Source organism: Macrobrachium rosenbergii, chromosome 27 (assembly GCF_040412425.1).
Source record: "Macrobrachium rosenbergii isolate ZJJX-2024 chromosome 27, ASM4041242v1, whole genome shotgun sequence".
Classification (NCBI taxonomy): Eukaryota; Metazoa; Arthropoda; class Malacostraca; order Decapoda; family Palaemonidae; genus Macrobrachium; species Macrobrachium rosenbergii.
The window spans coordinates 10,969,143-10,992,612 of record NC_089767.1 but is presented as its reverse complement, the minus strand read 5'-3'; the positions used below and the strand labels follow the sequence as shown (position 1 = coordinate 10,992,612).

The 23,470-nt window shown below is 36.6% G+C and overlaps 1 protein-coding gene across 29 annotated transcripts in view; it reads left to right on the top strand.

Moving 5' to 3' along the window:
* msn (serine/threonine-protein kinase msn) overlaps positions 1–12,196 on the top strand; it is a 289,523-nt gene extending 277,327 nt beyond the window's left edge. For all 29 annotated transcript variants that reach the window (XM_067128891.1, XM_067128885.1, XM_067128876.1 and 26 more), the window contains one exon: positions 6,759–12,196. In XM_067128891.1, the coding sequence (XP_066984992.1) occupies positions 6,759–6,842 (84 nt within the window). In that variant the 3' untranslated portion in view covers positions 6,843–12,196. The remainder of the gene's footprint in view (positions 1–6,758) is intronic.
* Positions 12,197–23,470: the final 11,274 nt, after the last annotated feature.

Below are 23,470 nucleotides of genomic sequence, written 5' to 3'. Positions count from 1 at the left end.
CTTCTGTATATGACTACCTCTTGGAAAGGATTAGTATGGCTCATTCACAGGATTCAAAAGCTTTATTCATTATTTTTGGAGACTGTAATGCAAAGCACAGCGAGTGGTTAATTCAAATTCCACAGATCAAAATGGCTGGTCTGCTCTTGAGTTCTGTATATCCTCCGATTTTGTCCAGCTAATTGTCAAGACCAAGGTCTGCAAGTATATAGGCACTTCTGACCTCTGTGCCATTGAGGTAGAAATATCTGTCAGTCAGTATATTCCTAATGCCACCTTTAGAAAAACAGTGGCTGAAATCTAGTGCCAATTGGGATCACATTATTGAAGCTTGTCAGGTGCTTAATATATAAGATGTTATATCAGATTCAGATCCCAATAAAAATTTAAATGAAGTGCTGAATGCTATTTTAGGAAGTTATGTCCATAGAAAGGTCATCAAATTCAGGACAAATGACTACCTATGGGTTGATGATACATGTAGGAGAGCTTACCATGACAAACAGACCAAATTCAACACGGAGACAAAATTGTTCACATGAAAATTACACAAGTTTTGTTGAGTCTCACTGTGCTGCGAATAGAGTTTACTGTATAATTGAAAGAAATCACAATAATGCCTTAAAAGGGAAACTTGAAGGAATTACTCAGCCTCATCTGTGGTGGACCAAATAAGCATCATCTAACTTTGGGTCAGCTCGTCTGCCATTCCACCACTACAGACAGATGATGGTAGATTGGTTACTGGCCCCAAGGAAAAGGCTGAACTTCTTCATTGAGCTTTTGAAGCTAAACAATCAGCTGGGGATGTCCTTCTCCCAGATACTTGTTATCCTGAACCATTTCTCACAAAATTTGTATTTCACTTTAGGGGTTTTAAGAAAATTCTGGATAATCATTGATAGCTGGGATAGAGAAGATCCTGATGGTTTCTTTCCTATGCTTTTTTTGAAAAGGTTTCTAATGTGTTGTCTCCCAAGATTAGCATTCTAGATTTTTAGGTCAGCGTAGTGTCTTTGCGGTTGAATGCAAACATTACAGTGCCTGTTCCAAAGAGTGGCATATTTGCAGACTGCACTAAATACAGACCAATTTCTATTCTCTCTGTGCCCTCCAAAGTTGCAAAAAAACTAATTTTTAAGCCGCTATACTGTATAAGTATGTGGAATCCAAAGGATTTTCACCTGATAGTCAATATGCATATAGGAAGCAGTTAGGTATCTACAGTGCTCTTTTGGATTTGACATGCCATTTGCAAGAGAACTTTGATAAGAGTTTTGAGTGTAGAGTAATTCAAATAGATTTTAGTGCAGCTTTCGATTGAGTAAATCACAAGGCAGGTATTAAACTTCAGAATCTTGGAGTGGGTGCACATACTTTAGATTTACTTCAAGATTTCCTTATGGTGGGTAGCAGCGAGTTGCTGTTGACAGGATCTTCGGTGAATCAAGACCTATTGTGTCTGGAGTTCCACAGGGTAGTGTTCTTGGTCACGGGTATGAGGCTGAACTCCAGTAAAACGTAAACACTATTGATTTGCAGATCTCGTACAGATTTTCATCCCACCCTCCTGTTCAGGTGAATGAATCTGAAGCTTAAACCATTCTTGGCGTAACTTTTGCTAAATCTTTTGAGAAATATCTAATGAAAGTGTCAGTAAATGCCGCATGAAAGCTAGGTATTGTACGTAAGGCTGCATGTGTTTATAACCGTTATAAAATTAATGTAGCTGTTTTAGATTAGATCATTTGTCCTTTGTTTACTAGAATACTGTTCTCCAACGTGGATGTCTTCTTCTGCCAGAGATTTATCTCTTTTAAAAAGAATGGTTTGTGACGGTATGTTTCATTTCCTAATATGAGCAGTTGTGACTTGAACCATCGACGGATGGTCTCTGGTTTGTCAATTTTTCATAAGTTGTATTTTAACAGAGATCTTTCACATTCACAATTGATCCCTGATTCCCTTTTTCTACTGAGGGCAACCAGATTTAAGTCAGTGGCCCCTGTAGGGCTTGTTCCATATTAATAGTGTTCATTTGCTTAATAATAATAATAATAATACTTTTTAATACTTCATAACTGAATATGTATAATATGCCTATAAACAACAAGCAACACACTTGGGTATGCTTATAAACAACACGGGATTCACTGTACAGTACCATTTTACAAAATAAAAACCAAACTGTGCTGTCTATTGTAAATTGCAGTTTCTCTCTCTCTCTTTCCTTTATTGGTGAGATACAGTCTACCCTCCTATTCATGGGTCAGGATTCACAGCTTCACCTATTTGTGGATTTTTCTGTGGAACATATCCCCGAATCATATGTGAAAAATTTGGTAATTTGTGGATTTTTTTTCAAGAAAAATTCACTAATTACTGTATTTCATGTTATTTTTGTGACTAAATACATTTTTTATGATAAAAAGATATAATAATTTTCAGATATTAATATTAATGTAAGCATAGCAAAATATCATGTACAGTACTTAGCTTCCCAGTGTTTTCCTCCATGTACTGTAAAAAAGAAAACAGGACAGCTTCAATACTGTATGAGAGAAAATGGATGTACCTGAATGTGTAGGGATAACTCGAATAGTTTTCACCCTTGGCTTGGCTGTAAGCCATATATTTTTAAGGGTAATGTTGTAAGATGATTTTGAAATGATATTCAAGTGTTTTAGATGATAGTTTACGGTATAGTCTGTGTAGGATGATAGTGATAGTTTACGGTATAGTCTGTGTAGGATGATAGTTTAAGGTACAGGTAGTGCTTGAGTTACGATGATTCAGCTTGCGATAATTCTATTTTGCGATAGGGTTAGCAATTTATACCGATACAACAATATTTTGAAAATATTTTAAAATTTTGTGGGGCGATGGGTGCAGGCAGCAGCGTACAGTCAGGCAGCGAAAGAGACCAAATTACAATAAATTAACTTCTTTTCCTCCACCTGTTTATCCCATCATCTAGTTAAATAAGTTAAAAAAGTAAAATAGAATGATAAGAGTACTGTTAGTAACGTTATACTCATTGCGTAAGTGGATAAGCCATAAACAACCAAACAAGAAACAGCTGAAATTGCTAAGAACAACTGAATCAGATAACAACTGTTTTGCTTGCATTTCAATGATCGTACAATAGTAAACAATTACCATAGTTATGTTACAAAAGATGTTAAGTGGAATAGGACTCGTATTTTTACATTATACCTTATTCGCTATGGAGAAAAGATCAGCAAGGAAATATACTGCTAAATTTAAACTGCAAGTTGTAGCTGAAGCTGAGAAAATGATGTTCAAGCTGCTAATGACTATAAATTATTGTGCATCGGCACCATGGATGAAACTCCCATAAACTTTGGTATGCCATCAAACTCAACCTTAAATAAAATGGAGAGAAAAGTATTTTAATCAAAACTACTGGGCATGAAAGAACACATTTTACTGTTGTTTTCATGCCGATGAAAGCTAAATATATAAAACTCATATTATGATGAAATCAAGTGAAAAAAGCGAATGGAATCTGTTGATTTAGAAAAAAAAATGTCCTTAATGCCATCTATTAACGAAAAAATAATGCTATTTTTATCTGTTAATGAAAAAATAATGCTATTTTTATAATAAAATTAAGTTTTATATATACTTAACAAGTAATTACATTTCCATAGTTTCTAACTCGCACGGCAGCTTAAATTCAGTTTGTGGTAATGCTTCAATTGTTTAGTGTAGATGACTAGTCCCTACCACTAACCAGGAATAGTAGGAACGACTTAGCAGACTGCCTCATTCTGTTTGTGCCTTATGCCCATCAGAGGGGAGGAGGGTGGGCTCTGATTCTGTAATTACTTGGTAAGTATATATAAAACTTAGAAAAAATAATGCTATTTTTATCTGTTAACAAAAAATAATGCTATTTTTATAATAAAATTAAGTTTTATATATACTTAACAAGTAATTACATTTCCATAGTTTCTAACTCGCACGGCAGCTTAAATTCAAAGTTCGTGGTAATGCTTCAATTGTTTAGTGTAGATGACTAGTCCCTACCACTAACAGGAATAGTAGGAACGACTTAGCAGACAGCCTCATTCTGTTTGTGCCTTATGTCTATCAGAGGGGAGGAGGGTGGGCTCTGATTCTGTAATTACTTGGTAAGTATATATAAAACTTAGTTTTATTCTAAAAATAGCATTTTTATATAAGTGATTTACCGAGTGATTACATTGCTGAAGCCACACTGACAGAAATAGAAAAGTTGCTAGCATTGAAAACAATGCTTGTCGGTTCCTTATCAGTTAAGAGAGCTACTGCAGGAGAATACGGCCTCTAGTTAGTGCTCATCTTGACCTGTAGTGGCATGGCGGTATTGCCATGAGTGCCTCTACTTAAGTCGGAACTTTACAGTGAAGGAGTATTCTGATGGCTGGCAAAGCATCAATAGGTGTCCTTGCCCTGGCTGCAGTACTAATATAAAAAACAACCAGACAGTACTGTCACCTACACTGGTCTTCGCCCAGGGCAAGGGCATCTTTTAAAAACTTTGTCAGCATGCAGTGTACTTCCTCCGCTGCAAAGTTTCCCACTAATGTAGTGGCGACCCTTGGCTATACTGCTATGTCCACAACAAGTTGAGAGAAGCTCTGACCAGAGGCAGTACTTTCCTGCAGCATCTCTCTCTACAGGCAAGGAAACAACAAACATTTATTCAATGTTAGCAACCTTTCTAGTTCAAACTCATTACTTAATGTTTTGGAGTAGAATATGTCCATGCTGTTTGCCACCTCCTTACAATGTGGAATCAGCTGTGTAATTTCTTGGTAAGTTACTTATATAAAAATGACATTTTTATGATAAAGTGTTATATATACTTACCAAGTAATTACGTGATCGGAGCCCGCCCTCTTCCCCTTGCATGAACATAAGAGCATAAAACAAATTGAGCACTCCGCTGGTTTGTTTCCTTGAGTCCCGGATGGTGGCGGGACATTGTCACCTACACACTAATGATAACAGTGCCACCGCACAAATTTTGAATTTCTAAGCTGCCTTTGGTTAGCGAACCAATAGCTATGTAATTAATTGGTAAGTATATGTAAAACTTTATTTTATCATAAAAATGTCACTTCTTAAAAGAAAATGAATACAGAAAAAACTGACAATTAAACATATTAACATTTTCACTGTTATGCATGGTAAACAACTTTCGAAGTCTCAGCAGTCAGCTAAGAGCTTAATCAGGAAGTTTTAAATTTAAGAGTACCCAGAAAGTCAACAAAAAGTAAAAATATATAACATGGCAACTGTTCAAGCATACGATCATTTAAGTGGAGGATTATGTTGTTTTATCAATACAGTATTTGCTTTCTCTTATACAGCTTTTACCTTTTGCATGCATTTATTGAACTAAAGTTTTCCTTGTAAAATAACACAAGAAAATATTCATTATTATTTAGTGATTGTATCTTCAGTTTTGCTTATTTACTCGTTCACTCATCTATTCATTCTTAGCAGATGACAGATGAATTAGATGAGGAAATGAAGAAAATTGGGGTGGTAGGGGAAAAGGAAGGTATTGCTGTTGTTTGGGTATGGTCCACAAGATTGCCTGAGACCTAGAAAATATTGTTTGGTTATGGTCCACAAGATCACCTGAGGCCCAGATAATACAGTACATCATTAAGTGGATTGGCCTTGAAAGGAAAACTAGAAAAAGGAGTCTTATATATGTATACTTAACTCCACTGTCAAAACATCAGCTGTCCATATATTTACATACTAAATGGCACAGGTAAAATTGGTGTGGTACATACATGTACATATTAAATGGTTAATGATTGTCCATCTTTCAGTCAACAACTTGTATCAAGTATGCAAAACAAATTTTTGTGAGAAATTCTATGAGAATCTTCATAATTTTCAGTTTATTTAATGTTAAATTTTCAAGAAGTAGCAATATATTTAATAATATCTATCATAATTAATAAGAACATAGCTTTTGGGCACCCCTACAGAAGTTGAAAATGTTAATTCAGTGTTGTGGTTAAACTGTATATTTACAATTTAATTTGTCAATATATCAGTTTATCCATTCTAAATTTTTTAAGCACGGCACTTTGTTAAATTTTTTAAGCACTGCACTTTAATTATTTACAATATATTTTTTTCTAAATTATCCAAACCAAATGGACATAAAATAGTTTGGTCATTAGATTAGTACTAAAGAGCCCTGGGCTCAAAAGTGAGATAGCTCCAAGATACTGCATGCAGTATATTTCTGCTTGATTTTCTGGGTCTAAGGGCTAACTTTCTTTTAATAAAAGTATTGACTTCTAAAGAATAAATTCTTCATATGTTATTAAGTATAGTTGTAAATCAATAATTTGGTTAAACTGCTTAATAATAATAATTAGTTACTGATAGTGCTTATAGGATGGGTTCTAGGTAGATAGGTAATTAAAAAAATTTATTATTACTATTATTTATGCATATTTTTTCAGACAAACTTTTGCTCACTGCTTTTGTAAAGTTGTAATCTTACAGTTATTTACTGATAGGAGAGATTTTAGGGGTATTATGTAGGTGGCACATTTTACTTGAAGTAGGACTTGATGTACTGTATTACAATTTGTCCTAAGAAAGTTCCCGGAGCAATGTTTAAGACACATTAGAGTTTTTGATTTGGACTGTTTTTATTTGGTTAGAATTTAAATAAAAGCTTATTGACAAGATTGAGACAAAAATCGCTTTTGCAGGTGTTCTTCTCGTCAGCAAAAGGGGGATCTTCGTGCCAAATATACTTCATGACGCTCAACAAACCGGGTATGGCAAACTGGTAGGCTTGATAATGTGCCAGTGTCATTATACTTATTGCTATGTTCTATCACCAAAGGAGAGTCTTCCTAAGGAACAACTGCCATTGTCACATTATTAAAAAAAAATTCCAGCAAGCAAATAAGGACGCAGGTGCTCAACTGTTTTCAAGTTCCATGACGACATATTTGAAGTGTAATAAGTCATTATGAGAAATGGACACATTCCTATTTGCTACAAATCTATGTAGTTAACCATGGGAGAAGCACTTCTTGACTTATTGCCATAGAATAAATAGCCATGTCGAAGCTCTTGATTTTGAGTCCAAATCTCTGATGAGTACTACTCCTTGGTCAGTGGTGGGGGTGTTTAGGACTTCAGTAGTTCATGATATGGCTCTACAAGTGTTTTTAAGTTGCTGAAACTATACACATATATATTTATATATATATATCAGTGGTGATACATAAAAGTTGATCAAATTGAAACAAATGATCAGATTGGCAGAAAATATTTTTTACAATTTATTTGTTGCAAGGCCATGAAAATGTCGCTGTTTGATGTTTTACCAATGTTCTACACCATGAGCATTTACACAAAATTGGTGTTCTATTATACAGAAATGTAACCACAACAAGTGCATTGATAACCAGAGAATTTTTATTTTTTCACGCAAGAAATTACTGTACCCCATATTATGTTTGAGGGTTGACTGCAGGAGATTGGAACAAAATCCAAATTACAGAAAAAGTCATAGAAGCAAAGTTGTCATACTTGAACTCCACTCATGGCTGCAAGTTAAATGTGATGCCCATATTTTTTCAAGTTGGGTTCTTCTTCCATGAACCTACCAATTAAAATAATTGCTTTTTGGGAACTACTGTAGTACTAAGAGAAAATTATTTATGACTTGCTCAATTGGCATCCTACATGAAAACAGAATAACAGGGTTAACTCATATATTTTCAAACTTATTATTTGTGGTAAGTGCTCTTCTGTCATGTTTTGCCATGTAAAAATTTGCATTGGTCATAGATTATTTAATACTTTCACTCCTGGCAACTAAGGTGGTAATAGTCAGTATTGTAAAATATTCATATCTGCTTCTGTATTATAATTTTTTTCATTTAAACATTGCCATATTGTTACAGTTTCAGAAAATGAGTTGTTTTAGTTTACCCATATGTTGGTTTGCAGTTTTAAATATTAGTTTGAAAGGCTATATTTGTGCCCACTAGATATATTGAAAAATTTATGTACTCATTTTATGTGGTATTGTAAAATGCAGGACTAGAGCATGTCTTCACAATCTACTTGATTCAGTATATCGATATATTTTTGTTTTTTTCATACTAGTAAAGGAAAGGGATACTTCACATTCAGCTGGTATGAATGGAAAGGTTCTTGCACATTGTTTCCAAGAAAGTTTAGTGTTTGTTTATAATTTGCTTTACTCAGCCAGCAGATGTTTTGCAAGGCACTTTATATTTGAGAACGTGACAACAACTACTGTATGAACAGCCAAAAGCTCTTCTTCTTTCCCTTTCCTATAACACCATTTATACACAGAAGATCTTGTGTATACCCTACCAGTTGCAGCTGTACTTTATTAGGCTACATTACCTTAAAATTAGTCCCATGCTCTTTTATTGAATTTTTCAGGATCTTGATAAATTTTGCTTTGTATTATTTTTTAAAGGTGGTTAATAGGTAATTCCATGTTTAATGCCATCAACACTGCCTTTATTTCCTTTGGTTGTATTAATCTGAATAGGTGAGGAAAGGACTATAATACCGTAGTTAATCCTACTTAGTTGGTATTCTTCATACTCCTGCTCTTTTACTTATTGACAGTGGTATAGTTAATGTGCTCTTTTTCTCAACAGCATTTAAAGCTTAAAGCCGTACTATTGTGCTTCTAAATTTTCTCTTACGTAGTGAATTTGCACTACTGTGATTTAACTAGCCATTTAGATTACATTTTGACCTTTTAAGTCTTAGTTAACCTGTTTGGGTGGACACTCATTTTTCATTAGGTACTGCATTTCTGTTTTCCTGGGGGTATATGATTTAGCTGATGCTCGTAATGTTCTAGTCCTAAGTTAACTACAACTCTGTTCAGACTTAACGTTTGCAATTATTCATTGTTAAAAGAAAGAACTTTACTTTTCAACTGATGATAGAGAGTTATTGCTTTGTTTCCAAGCATTTGGTGTTGTAAAAGTCATAGTTTTAATGGTGCAGTTTTTCAGATTTTAGATAGGTGCTGATTGTATTGCTGTAAACAAATACAGTCCAAGGTTTCAATAATACCCAGCATGCTGGTCATGCTTCTAACTTGCAGATTTTCCGGTTTTTTCCAACTTATGAAAAGTGGAGTAATTTCATTTATAACATTTTATCATCGATTCAGTTTTGCACAAGGATAACAAAATTATACCGAATTTGCAAATGGATGAGTCTTAGTTTTTAGCATAATTCCTTCACATCTGCAGTGTTTTATTTTTCTTGACTTTCTATTTACTTTGCTATTTTACACCCCCAAGCTATTGGTTAATTTACTTTTAAGCAGCTAACTTGCATTTGCTCTCTAAGTAACTTTTTTCTGCAGAGTTTCATGAACCGAAGGTAATTGCAGGTGTAGAAAGGTACTCCTTTTGAGTTTCCAAACTTGGGAATCTTACTTAGAAGTTTGGAAAAATTTCCACATTAGTAGGTCTCAGATTTTGTTTAAACATTATCATTTTTGTGTGTGCTTCCAGTGCAGAATGAATTAAGTCTGTTATTCTCTTTATGATCTACTGTTAAGAGTTTTTGTAACAGACAAGCAGGAGAGGTTTATGAACAAATTATGGTAATCTTTGGTTTTTGGCTGCAAATTATTTATATAGCTTGTTGTCCAGTGGGACAATGATAATTCACTACAACTGTATCAAGAATATAAGTTAGTTTTTGTATTTTTCAACCAAGAATATTGGCCAAATTTAAGCAGCAGTAGGTTGTACCACCTGCTACAGAATGCAGTGATTGCTTCCGTAATGAAATGAATTACAGGTTTTAGTCTTCATAATTGCTTTTTATAAAGCTACTCAAATCATCTCTGATAGATCTGTAAATACTGCAGACTAAGGCAGAAATTGTACAGACAATATATATATATGGATAGGTAATTTTTTTTATTTATAACAGAAATTTAAGCAGATCAACATTTTATTTGGTATGTTTTAAGAAAATCTAGGTAACTTCACTTTATAATTTTACATTATCATTACCGTGTGCCAGTGAAACCTGTGTATTGTGATTATGGAAATTTTGACTAGTGCTTATTGGAAAAATTCCACTCAGTGTTGATAATATATATTGCAGCATCTGTCAATAAAAATAATTACCAATTGCAGTTTTGCCTTTTATCAGTCTTGGAATTAATTCATCTGCTGTTCAGTCACACCAGAAAGATTTTTTCACACCTCGGCAACAGGGTCGCAACGTAGTTTCTACTTTAAATTATTTGTAACCATGAGTGGGAAGTTATTCCCTTATTTTTTTGGAGATTGGTTGATAGTAAAAGTTTGGTTTGGTATCCTTGGCACCTGGTAATGGTTTGGTATCATTGTGATTTTATTTGTTCTTTTTGTTATAAAGTGCACTAAGAGGTAAATAAAACTTTTCTTTTTTGTCATAAAGTGCACTGAGAGGTAAATAAAACTTCAATAATGAATTCTCTTATTCTGTATATTAGGCAGGACTTTATTTAATTAGACCGCTGATTAAATAATATCATCCAAATTGCATACACCACCCACTCCAGTTAATGCCATATCACCAAACGACTAAAATGCCACCGTTGACTTTTTTTTTTTTTATAAATATAGCAGTTAAATATGGGCCAGTGCCTTTATATAGGAATGAGAAGTTTTGTCTAATTGTGTCAAGAATTGATGATAGTGTCACTGAATTGATACATCATTCCATTTTTTACATAATGCAGTTGTCAATCATGATGTCCCATTCCTAAATGTAGACTGTGCAATGTTAATCTGAGCTTTTAAGTTAAACCAAAGTATTAAAGGTTTTAGTTAGAATTCAGATGTTTTACCATCTTTTGATCGTATGTGTATTATGTAATGGGCTTCAAATCTGTTTTATATGGTGCTTTTCTTATTTAGTTTTCCTTTTCAAGAAATTTTCTGTGTTGTTTTAGAGAAGCTTGAGTAAGATCTGTTCTTTTGATATTGTGATTATTATTAGTGCTTGTAAACTAATTCGCAAGATATTTTCTACAGTGTTCATGTATTCTGAATATTTCCTCAATGCCAAAGGTATATTAGTAGTACCCAAACTTCTCTTTGGCATCAGTGAAGTGGGATGTGGCGATAACAGAGACTTGATCATTTCCATCACCACACTCACTCTACAACGCTCTCTCCTGATTCTGGTCCGTCTGAAATTTTGGTTGCTTTTGCATTAAGTGCTCGAAATCCTTTAGTGTACTGTACTACTATTTTCATTTCATGAACATCCTCACAGTAACTTCATATCAAAAATCAAAAATACTTCTTAAGAAAATTGAAGACAACTTTAAAAAAAAACGTAAATCTTTTTAGTGTGCTTGTTGAAGGAAATCAGTGCAGAAGAGGATGTCATGACTCATTTCTTCAGTATTAAATTTCATAAGGACCTTTATTTCAGATTAATACAGTGGACAATAGTTGTACAGAGAGTTTTTCAGCAGACTTTGCAATTACACTTGAGTGAAATCTACACTGGATGTGTCCCAGCAAGTGTATACTATTATTTGTGAGAAGCAGCAACTGTGTATCCAGCTCTATTCACAAATTGTACTGTAGTTTGGCTTCTCGTAAAAAGTCAAACAGAAGTGTGTGTGTTTTCTTGCAGAGCATGATCTCCCATGATTTTTTATGCATCATCATCATTAATATGGTGATGTTTGCTGTTCAAGAAAACCCCACAAGTAAGATAAAGGAAGTGCAAACCAATGATTGCCACTATTCTTTCTCTCTCCTCTCTCATTCTGTCCTCTTTATATCATTAGCTTAAACAGTCATTTTATACTTTAGAAATATCAGAGCCTTTGTATTATTATGAGTGTTTAAAGGTAAGTTCTTTTTTAACTTATACATCTACTAGCAAGGCACGATACGTGCATTTACTTGGGACTCCTGTGAATATATTGAACCTATCCTATTTAATTTCTTTATTTTACAATACTCCCATGGTAATTTTGAAGAAAAAAATACTGTATATACTTTACATTATTTGTATAACAATTATACAGATCAAAAGGCATTCATTACTTTTAATGGAGCTGATAGCTGTCAGTTATAATATGCACATGAATTTCAATAAAGAATTCATCAGATTTACTTTTTTTTTTTATACAATTGTTTTATTTTGTTTTGTGGATTGTCTTACATTTTACTTCCAGCAGACTGATTCCAGGTAAGAATTTTGCACTCAATATGATATGATTATACAGCCTTATCATGAAACTTAGAGCCACAACCTTCCATTTAAATTAAGCACAGAAAGAAGAACGAAAATGAGACTGATCAGGGAATAACTACAGTAAACTTGATGGGTGACTGTAAAAATTAAAATTGTGACTAACAAGCTGGATCAAATCTGTAAATAAGAGTCTCAGATTACCAAATTACCAGTGCAGAATCATTTGGTGGGGTGTTTCAGCAGGTAACTATGTATTATGAGCCGACCTACAGATTGGCCCTACGTAGTTGCTCTTCACTCAAATAGCAAGGCTTTTTTTTTTTCCTCCTATTCACTGCAGTTCTCGCTCCTTTCACTATCAGGATTTGTCTTTGACTTGACCACTGCACAGATCGTATGTTTTTGATTGCCAATAAAACACAAAGAGTGATGTTGACAGCATCCTTCCTCACCTTTAGAATTCGAGTAGCTAATGTACATGAGAGAGATGGAAGTTTAATGCTAAGCTCTGCTTCTAGTAATGGGTCCACTCTCACCAGATTTATGACTTCCAGGGCATTACATGCTCAGCGTATATTGGGGTAGCCTGTATAGGCTCATCTGTCCTTCAAGTGTAGCTTCTTGGTAAGCAGAGGAATCTACCTGGATGAATTTTAGTAATATCAAATTAATTAGCTTTATGGTAGACAGGGAAAACCTGAACAAATTTTGGTATTTAATTAGTATTTTAATTAGTATATGTTAAATTAATCAAATAATTACCAAACTGCATATATGGACACTTCATCAACCCCTCCACATAGCTCAAATCTGAACAAAGAGACTATGTGAAAGACACTGAAGCATTATGTGCAAAATAAACAAAGGAAAATTTAGACTAGACCCAACCTTGATCCATTTTAATAACCTTTTAGGGTATGAAAACTGATCACAAATTCTGGTGATCAAAAACATTCCATCCCTAAAATTTTGAGAATTATCTATTATTTATCAACAAAAATGCCATTTAAGGAAATCATGGATGCTTGAAAACACCACTTGAAATCCATATGAAAACTATCTGGTATTCAACAATATTGTATAGACAACTTCAGTGTCAAAGTACCCCACCATGAAAAAACAAAAAGATCATTGTAGACCCTGTTCACAAGCCAGAATTTGTCTGGGAGACATGGTCAATTGACAGACAAAATCTGTAAACAAACAAAAGTCTGTTGTCCACACAGCCATGTCTAGCTAGTCAAAGTCTGGGTGAAGGTGAGCATAATACAACTATTGCAGCATGGATCATAACCAGAACAGAAAGCGACTGGCAATTTGGCGCCTTATTGACAGCCATGTGCATGAAGAAGAGAAGAGCACTGGGTAAAGGGAAATGGTGTAAAAGCTTGGTTCATGAAAAGGAAATTCTAGGAAGTCATGTGACTATTGTAAGAACTGCAGAAGGGATCAACAAACATTTCTAAAGTTATCCTCTACTTAACAAAGTTACCCCATAGCATTCCAGTGAGGAAAACTAAGAGAAGTAATGTATCAGAAAATTAAAAGGAAAATGGATGTAAAAAAATGAAAATGTATATTATAATGCTTGAAGATCAAGGACAATATACACCATAATTGCATATAACAAATGACCATACACACGGATGAGACATATTATATATAATAGCTAACAGATTAAATGTATTTTACATAATAGTTAACATTTAAAATAGAAAATTAAAGACTATATCCCATGGACATCAAGTTAAATTTCTTATCCAGTGATACTTGTATTATTATCCACATGTTCACAATCTATCTCTATTCCAGTACGTACTGTAAATATTTTCATTCACTTATTACATATACAGTAATTACTTTTCTCAGTGTAGAAATTTTTGTTGTCATATAAAATAACTTTATATTAATAACACTAATGCATTGGCTCTCTCCATCAACTTTGTCACATTCGTATGGCTAGCAGTAGTGTACGTTACTCACCTCAGACAAAGTCTGGTGTCTTTGCTCCAAGCACTCTATATACGCTGCGATGATGTACACGGTGGGCAGAAGCAGCGAATCTGGCAACAGACAAATTTCTTGCTTTTGTCTGCAGACAAAGTCTGGTCATGTCGACAAAGTTTTAGAGAGCTGAATCCTCTTAACTATTAAATATATAGTGAATATGGACACAAAAAGAGTAAATGAACCCAATTGCTCATACAGCAGATCTTGTAATCGTGGAATACCATTTGGTGTTAACTGTTTTCTAGATCATCATGTTAGCTCGAAAGAATGCGTGCTTTATATATATATATAATAATGCTGAATTAAAAGTATTGAAAAACAGAACTGCGATGTCCATGAGATACAGAGCTGGAACTGAAAATAAGGGATTTTATTGACCCATCCAAAAGTTCATTGAGATAAAATCTCAACCCAAAGTATGGCTTATATTTACTTATTAATTCCCTACAATTGGAGGACTACAAACCAGAGAAAAACTGAAGAGAAACATGGAAGAAAACAGTAATATAATATCTAATATAAGATCTTTCGATAGTGGTTAACCCCAAAAAATATCCAATACTGATTCAAATAAAAACAAACAAAATACAGATGAAATTATACTGTTCCCATCTATATAAACATCAAGGTAGAGGGGAAGAGCTAAGTAAAATGTTAGGAAGGGAGAATCAAAAACTCCAACCTCTATTTAACAGTGATACTGACGTAATCCTTAATTCAAGACTAAGCAACAAGATATGTTCTTAAGAACATCCCCAAAAAAAACATGGAAGGAAGTACTAAGCGAAATCAAAGTTTACAACTCGTCATGCTAATCAAGATGTTCAATTAGCAGAAGATGAAGTAAAACAAACTGTAGTTCTCAATCTTGATGCCATGAACATTTCATAAATGAATTAAATGCATTTTGTAAAGACAATGAACCAACTACCATATACTATATATAATATCGCCACCAACTTTATTATTAACAGAATTACACAACTGAAGGTGAACCAGAAACTCAAAAACAAATTATGTACTATACACGTGAAGCAAATATGAAGAATCTAAAATTGAAGGCCAAAAAGTAACTTATAAATGCTGGAAAGAATACTCAGAATCAAAAATTAAATGCCCAGTGCCCCAACAGTCTTTCAAAATACAAAAAAAGACAGAGCAGGTTAATCACCATAAATTGACTAGTCTTTCGTAAGTTTTTATTTCATATAGAATGTAAATGAAATTCACACCAGTCTGTTTAGGTTAATTACAAAGGTTTATCTGAAAACCCAGTGTGTGTATTTACACGTAACCAACACACTGAACTATATGACAGACAAATTTAAAATTACCAGTTTGCCAGTCAGAGCATGAAAAACGATAATGGATTAGAACTTTGAATTACATATTTAATAATATCCCACATCATAAAATAGTTAAACAGCCTGCCACAGCATTACATGTTCCCAGTTAAAATATTTCAATGTATATAACCTTATACTGCACTGGATTTACAAAATATATCTTTAATTTGTAATTTTTATGGGTATGAAATCCAAAGCCTTTATAGGGTGTTTGGAAATTAGAGCCCCCTCTACAGCGTAAACTAAAATTGGTATGGACAAAAACAAAAGTAATTCAGAACAGGTATTTATTCAAGTTTCTCTCTGAGTATTTAATATTTTGTGTGGCCTCCATCTGCCTGTACCACAGCCTGCATTCTTGAGGGGTATGATTTCAGCAAATCACAAAAAAGCTGAGACTCAAACTCCATTTCCCTGTTTCTAGTTCAAGTGCCAATTTACATAAAGACTTTCTTGGTCTACCCACTGCCTCAGCTATGATGTCTTTTGACTCCTGAGAAAGGACTTCAGGCCTTCCAAGATTCTCACTCTTTTTGCGATGACAGTCATATGGATTTTTGTTCTAGTTTCTTTTAACAAAGGATTCATGTCTTTCAATATATTTAGCTATCCAGAAAGTGAAATGAAGGATGCGCCAGCATCCCTGGCCTCTCTGAAGGTTATATCCCAGATTCGGTCAATCCATCTGATTTCCTCCGAGTCGTTAGCCATGGCTGTATCTAACTCCATCACTCAGTCTGAAAATACAAGAAATGTAAAATGAAAAATAGCTTAATAGAAACTTAAAATAACGTACTTGGAGATAGGCTATAGCAGAAAACTTCATAACTCCATTTGTTCTGTGGAGGGGGGGGGCTCTAATTTTGAAACACCCGGTACTGTATAGAGTATCCTCAAAGTGAGCTGGAATGGTGGTTAAACTCGGTAACAAGGTCGTTAAGTGTTGGTGGGGCTGAGTAGGGGAGTACCCCTCGCTCACCTTGTGCCACTAGTGGGTTTGATTTAATTTAATTTGTTCCTACAGAAATACAAACCACTGCCATGCATGTGGATATTAAATTTTTCTGAGAAGTCCTCTCTGACAACCGCAAGTTGTTGAACGCTACCCAAAATTGTCACACTGCTGGTTACATAAGCAAGCAGGGGATGTAATGACTCCTGTAGCCTCCTCTTGTCTGGCATATTGGATGACAGCGGTAGGGCCCTGTGCGTGAGTGAGAAACTGCTTGAAAGACTGCATTTAAGTAAAGAAAACATAGGAGAACCATGAAATCCCCTATAAGGGAATTCAAGTCAGAAGGCCACTAGTTCTGGGTAATGACAAGTGACAGGTCCAGAATGTAGCTCCTCCCCTCATTACAAATGAGAGTGGAGGGAGATGCATCCCAGGAACTATGCTGAGAGTGGGTGCTTGAAGTGTAGTTACTTGTATCTAGCCTGACCCAGCTGATACTTTGCCCTAGATGCTGCTCAAGAAATGAGGAAGTGAAGAAAGAGAATCAAGTCACTGCATTCATATCCCACACTTACTATGCAAGAGTAGTCAGGCAAGGTACTTGTCTGTTGAGCAGCTACTGCAGGTCCAATCCATTAATTATCTAGGAATGCAGGCGACATCCCTCTGGTAGAGCGAGGGAAGGGATGTCTATCTGCACTAGGCACCTGCCCTCATTGTGTGCAAAAATGAAAACTTCCCCCCAGAAAGGTCAAGGACAGTTCCACTTTATTGGCTCTCGCACAAGTAAGGCAAGTAACCTCCTCCTCAGAGGAGTCATAAGTACTCTGAGACCTCATGAATACAGCAAGGATTGATGTTCCTGGACATCACCTTCTTATGCCTATCCTAATGGAAAAAACACTGACACTCCAAACTGAAAGCACAGGTCCTTTCATGTAACTTTAAATCTCCAGTCACGATCTGATGTGTTATAACATTCTGCCACAAACTCGGGACAAAAAGAAAAAGAGATCCCATCTCTCTGACAACGATACAAGATGCCAAGAAACTTTAGCACACTTCACCATCAGTCATGGCTTCACCCGAGGACTTGTAAGGCACCTGGGTTAGGCTACAAAGGACAGTTGCAGGTCCCATTCAGGGGGATGAGACTTTTCAAAACTCCCCATCCAAGAAAACTTCACCAAAGCACGGAAATTAAAGCCATTCAGTCAGAAACCCAGCTTAGGGCAGTGAAGACTGACAGAACTTGTCTCAATGAAGGTGAATTAAGAAGATGCCACTCAACTTAAGGCAAACTAGGAGTAGCCAGGGTAATCTTCAAACTCAAGGTGATCGAAAACAGGTTGAGCTTTCTCTTCAACCTGGAAACAGACAGGTCAAGAATAGCAGAGCCCCCTCAAATCATCTTTCTACTATCCAAGGCAATAAGGACCACTCCAACCCTACAACCTGACCCCAGCAACTGAGTTTGCCTGCTGGACTGTTCCACCATGGCAGACAGCTCAATGGTGTGGCGAACCATACACTCATGCATCTACAAATGCCAACTTGTTAAGTGGAGGGAAGACTGTTCCTTTTTGTTTGACATATGCCACTACAGCTGTGTTGTCACCTATCTGCACTACTGAGTGGTCTATCAACTGTTAAAGAAAAGCTTGCAGGGATAGCAATGCTTCTTGCATTTCCAGAATGCTGATATAGGGAGGTGTGTCCTGTGGGCACACACCCAACACAATGAACCTTTCAGGTGTTTCCCAGCCTTCCTTCAATGCATTTCTGAACAGATACATTTTGGGAAGAGGAGAATTCAGAGGAACTCTAGCTAAGGAATTCCTGTTGTCCCGTCACCACACCAAAATCTCTGTTCTTGGCATGAGATGAGAGGGGTGGTTGTGTGGAGCTGCCCAATTATGCTTCAGCCATCACTGAAACAACAGCAAGAGGATCTGCCCATGCAAAACAAGCTTCTTCAAGGTGACAGGAGGCCAGGGACAACCTGCCAAAGAAGAGCTGTTTGTTCCTACTGAGACAGGAACATGCACTAATACCTCCTGAGTTTACCAAATCATGAACATACCCAGGTATTTGTCTGCTACTTGGGTGTGAGAGCCAACTTCTATCAGTCCCTGCCTTCCGGCCAAAAAAGAGAGAAAGAGGATTCTGTCATGGAGCAAAAGTGTCTTGGAGGACTCAAAGATTAAGCAATCATCTATGTAATGTAGCCAGCATACATCTTAACTAATGGGCCCAAGCCAACACTCTGGCGAGAACCCTAAGGAAACACCTATGGGCCAGTCACCAGTTCAAAGCAATTTTGAAGTGATCAACAGCCTCATTACAGACAAGTAGAGGTACTTCCAAGAGTTATAATGCATGGGCACTTTTAAATAAGAAAATGCCCCAGAGACAGGTCCTCTATGATTTCTAGCATCTTTCTGCACATTGCCTTCACCACTGCCAATAAAGCTAGAGATCTTGGAGAATCTGGGGGAAAAGAATGGACAATATTGATGTGTAAGAGAGGGTAGAGAGGCAGTCCCTGAAGAGACCACAGTGATTGGTCTAGAGGCCTGAAAATATCCAGGGCTCTGCTCCCTATCTCTGCTCTATTGCCGAAGGCAGGACATGCATCCTCTACTCGTGGCAACAGAAAAATGGGATTGTTATTCTCAACAACTGCTCCCCTACCTTCCTTTCCTTCCTAACTGTAGCTACAGAAGGAGGATGACACTGACTGGGAAAGTTTCTCCCCCTTTCTAAAGGAAGATGATTTGGCTACTGGTGTGGGTTTGGAGGAGCAGATTTCCTCCCAACCCCATAACAGAAGGCTTAGCTACACCCAAAGGTTTGGCTACAGGTATCTTCACCCCCATTGAAGGTTTGAAAAACATTGCTCAGAGGATCAAAAAGCCTTGAAACTCAGACTTCTAGTTTGCACTGTCACCTACATGTTACCTTGGGAAAGGAGTGAAATAGAGCTCCCCACTGACTTGTTTTTGAGGGAGTCTCTCCTTCTCTTTTCCTATAGCAAAAGGGTGAGGGAAAAGATGAGAAAAATAGGAAGTGTTCAACAGTGACTAGGGGGAGGAGTAAGGAAAAGCTTATGATTTCTTCCTGCCCCTGATTCAAGTCTTGCTTTCCCTTAATAAGGGAAGGGATGTAGGCTGGCTGCTGTTACTGTCAACGAAGGAGTGATGCTGCTAAGGCATCTCCCACAGTAGTAAGGAACTGGTTTGCTTGATTGCTGGATGACAGGAAATCCTCTGATTCAAAAATTAGAATTTAACCAAATCCAAAATCAACACAAGCAACTGCAACCACAGCAGTCAGAACAGCTGCTTTGCCTTGTGAGTGGACCCTAAGGGTTCATAAAGGAAGGATGTGGTTACTTCCCCAACATCGTTAGGCTTACAAGGAGCCAAACAATTTACGCACCATCAATGTTGAAGGGGTTCCTGAAGAAGGCAAAATACACCAGATATAATCTCCCAAGAAGAAGCTGACAAAAGTAGCCTTAGGACTATCTTTTGAATGGTAGACATGAACGATCAGTACAAATGGTGCCGATCACCAAAATAAACAATTAAGGAGACATAACTACTTGAAATTTCTCATGATAACAATTTTGGACTAATGCATAACCTCTCAAAATCATCGTAGAAAAACTAAAGGCTTCTGTATGGTCTGTTGAAACCAAACATATAGCTGGAAACATGTTGGGTGCACTAACACGCAAGTCCTGGCAAAAGAACTAGTATATCTTTTGTGAGAGTAATACCACAGAAAATCACAGCATAAAGGTCTTGTTTTTATGTGCACAATGAAGCCCAACTACATAAGCTTCAGGCAAAGTAGAGGCTATGAATAGCTGCTCAAGAGAGAGGTAAAAAATGTAAAAAGACTTCGGGTCTATAACAGAGCACTAGTAGACCTGGATGTAACACAACACAAACAGATCCTTCCAGGACTCAAAAGTATTGTATAACATCTGTTGCTGGCAAAATTACTTCTACATCTTTACAGTCTGATAGCTGTGTACACATTTAAAGGGAAGAGGTTAGATAAAGCTTTGTCATCTGCGCATGCCCAGAGGCACAGATGAGCAGCCAACACCCTTGTGCCAAGAAACACTGGTGAAGGTCATTGCATGTTCCCCACAGTGGGAGAGCACTCTGCTTTTGTACCTGGTTCCAATGTTCCACAGATGTATGGGTGGTTGTGCAAACACCGCCAAGCAATCCCAGAACTGGTGTGTCCTAAGGAGGATGTCATGACCAACCCACTGTTGCCACTTAGAAGATCCTTTGTCCTCAAAGGAGCATACAAAAGGAACTGACAGGTGACAAAATAGCCTAGCTCCTGATTAAGTGATCCCAGCGACCTAGATGTAAAAATCGTCTATGGTAGAGTTACATAAGTTATTACCTTCTTTTATTCAGGATACCCATTAGGGTTTCACAGTGAAGGATAGAAAAAGACAAGAACCTGCATATGTGTTATTCTATGTGGTTTGTAAAGTGACTTACCTATTTATGCTGGATGGGGATTTGGGATTATGGCATCCCCCTTTGCCGGCAATATCTCAGAATTACCGAGACATCAAAAAGGTCCTTTGCTTTCCACTAAGGTGCCTATGGGACCAGGATTTACTATAGCACCTATCAACGCAGTGTAGTCAAATTAATTTGATGTCATGGAAACAGTGTTCAAGGAGCACTGCCTCTGATGGCCATCTTGCAAACTTGGAGACTTCTTCAAAACAAATGCCTCCCTGGACATCATGTACATCAGCATCTGTATGAAGAAATATGAATTTTTGGATGTTTAACTTTTTAATAGGTACTGTACTGCCTTCAATTCTATTTTTTTTATGTAAAAGTTTCTTACACTGGGATCCTTGAAATTGTTTGTGGTGTCTTCATGGCAATATTATTTGCCCTTTTACAAGTTAGTTACCCTCAACTAGTGTCTGTTCAGTTCCAAAACTTCATGAAAGGTATCAGCAAATTCAGTATGACAGTATAAACTTAAATTTAGTGCCAAAAAGAACTGAATACAAAGGAGGAAAGTAGAAGGAATGTGTGAAAATTGTAGCAACATCATTGTAGTTACTCATTCTAAGGAAATCAGTCATGCCAAAAATCACTGTCTTTTGGATGAACAAGAGTGAGGCTTTGTTTTTCCATTTTCTAAGATTCCAGTGTTTTCCTGAGCCTCTTGAAGAATTGGATCTTATCAATAAGGGGCAAAATAAGTCACCAATACAAGGTTGTTGGTTGGTTTAGATTGAGCCAACCTAATGGACAGCAAGGGCCCTTTCCTCAAGTTGTGTGTGGTAAGGTGTGAAAGGGAGCAAGAGGTATGGTGTGGACCCCCAGACTTTTCCAGTCTAAGATAAAAAACAAAGTCTGTTAGGTATTAACAGAAAGCTCATTCTTTTAACTCTGAAATTTCTTTTATCACCTTTGGTAAAATAGAAAAGGCATTTGGACACATCTAATGACCTCACTGATTGAATGCACCTATCTCAAAGAGACAGTCGCTGCTTGTTTGAAGTATAATGGAGCAAGTGAATGATCTGATCTCCAAGTAAGAAAGTTCTTTTGCATTCAGTCGCTCCTCCAAGCTCCTTCCCGTACTGCTGATACATCAACAGGGGTTCTTCATGATGTAAGACCTGTCAGGTAAACTAGTCAGTTTGCCATCTGACAAATGACCTTCCCCTGGAGTGATTTCAGGCAGAAATGATTTTATTCTTAATTACCAAAACAGAATTCTTGAAATCAGCCACCACGACCTACTTCTAGGCTACCGTACAAAAGGTTGGTGAGTGGAATGGAGAGACTGAAAATCACAATAAGAAAAACAAAGCTTATGGTATCTGGAAAGGAACCAATGGGAAAAGAACAGTCAGGAAAATGGTCATGCTGTTGCTGGAAAGGTGTAAGGTTGACCTCTGTTCTATAAGAGATACTTATAGATTTTTCTATGTATCTGTTGTCTGCTCCATGTACCAAATTTTATAGATGGGCAGGTTTCAGAAACGGAAGAACATTTCTGTTACCCTTGGGAAACACTGGACAGTGAAGCAGGAACTGATAGAGAAGTAGAGGGCAGCTGCAACATGGGTCATATGAAGAGAGATAACTGCACTATTGGTAAAAAAAAAATGTCAATTAGTAGAGAGAAAGAAGTATTTCAATTGTTATTTAACGACTGCACTATTCTATGCAGAAGAAATATAGGTACTGAAAAGGGAAATTGAGGAAATTTTGAAAATGTTCCACCATAGAACTTGCAAGGGCATCAAATTGCCTCTCCATTCTTGTGCTTCACTCTTCATATGTACATTAATCACATCATATATGTTACTTGATATTATTTCAGATTCTTTATGTATCCCATTGTATGCATCATTGTACGGCCTTTCCGCCAATATATATATCTGCCTTTTACATGTTCTGTAACACATTATATATGTCTTGTTATGCCTGTTAACAAACACAACTTCTGTATGGACACAGTGGGGGCCTCAGGTAGCCTGCTACCTTTCCGTCCACTTTCCGCTTTACAAACACCTGCCGAGAATAATAAAGAATCAGTCTTTTACTTCTGACATTTCTTGAACCTCACACTTGTGACCCCGGAGTGACAGGTAGCGCAGTTTTGGCCCAGCCATTAACGGACTAAAGGCGGCAGCAGCCTACCATCAGAGAGCCTTTAGCGGACTAATTATGGCATCAAAGTTTAGACCTCTGATAGCTCCCTCCCTGGTGGAAACCGTGCCATTAACAGACTAAATACGGCGTACCCAAAAAACGGCACGTTCTGGCACTTCGTTCGACCACTCAAACAATCAGCACCATTAACG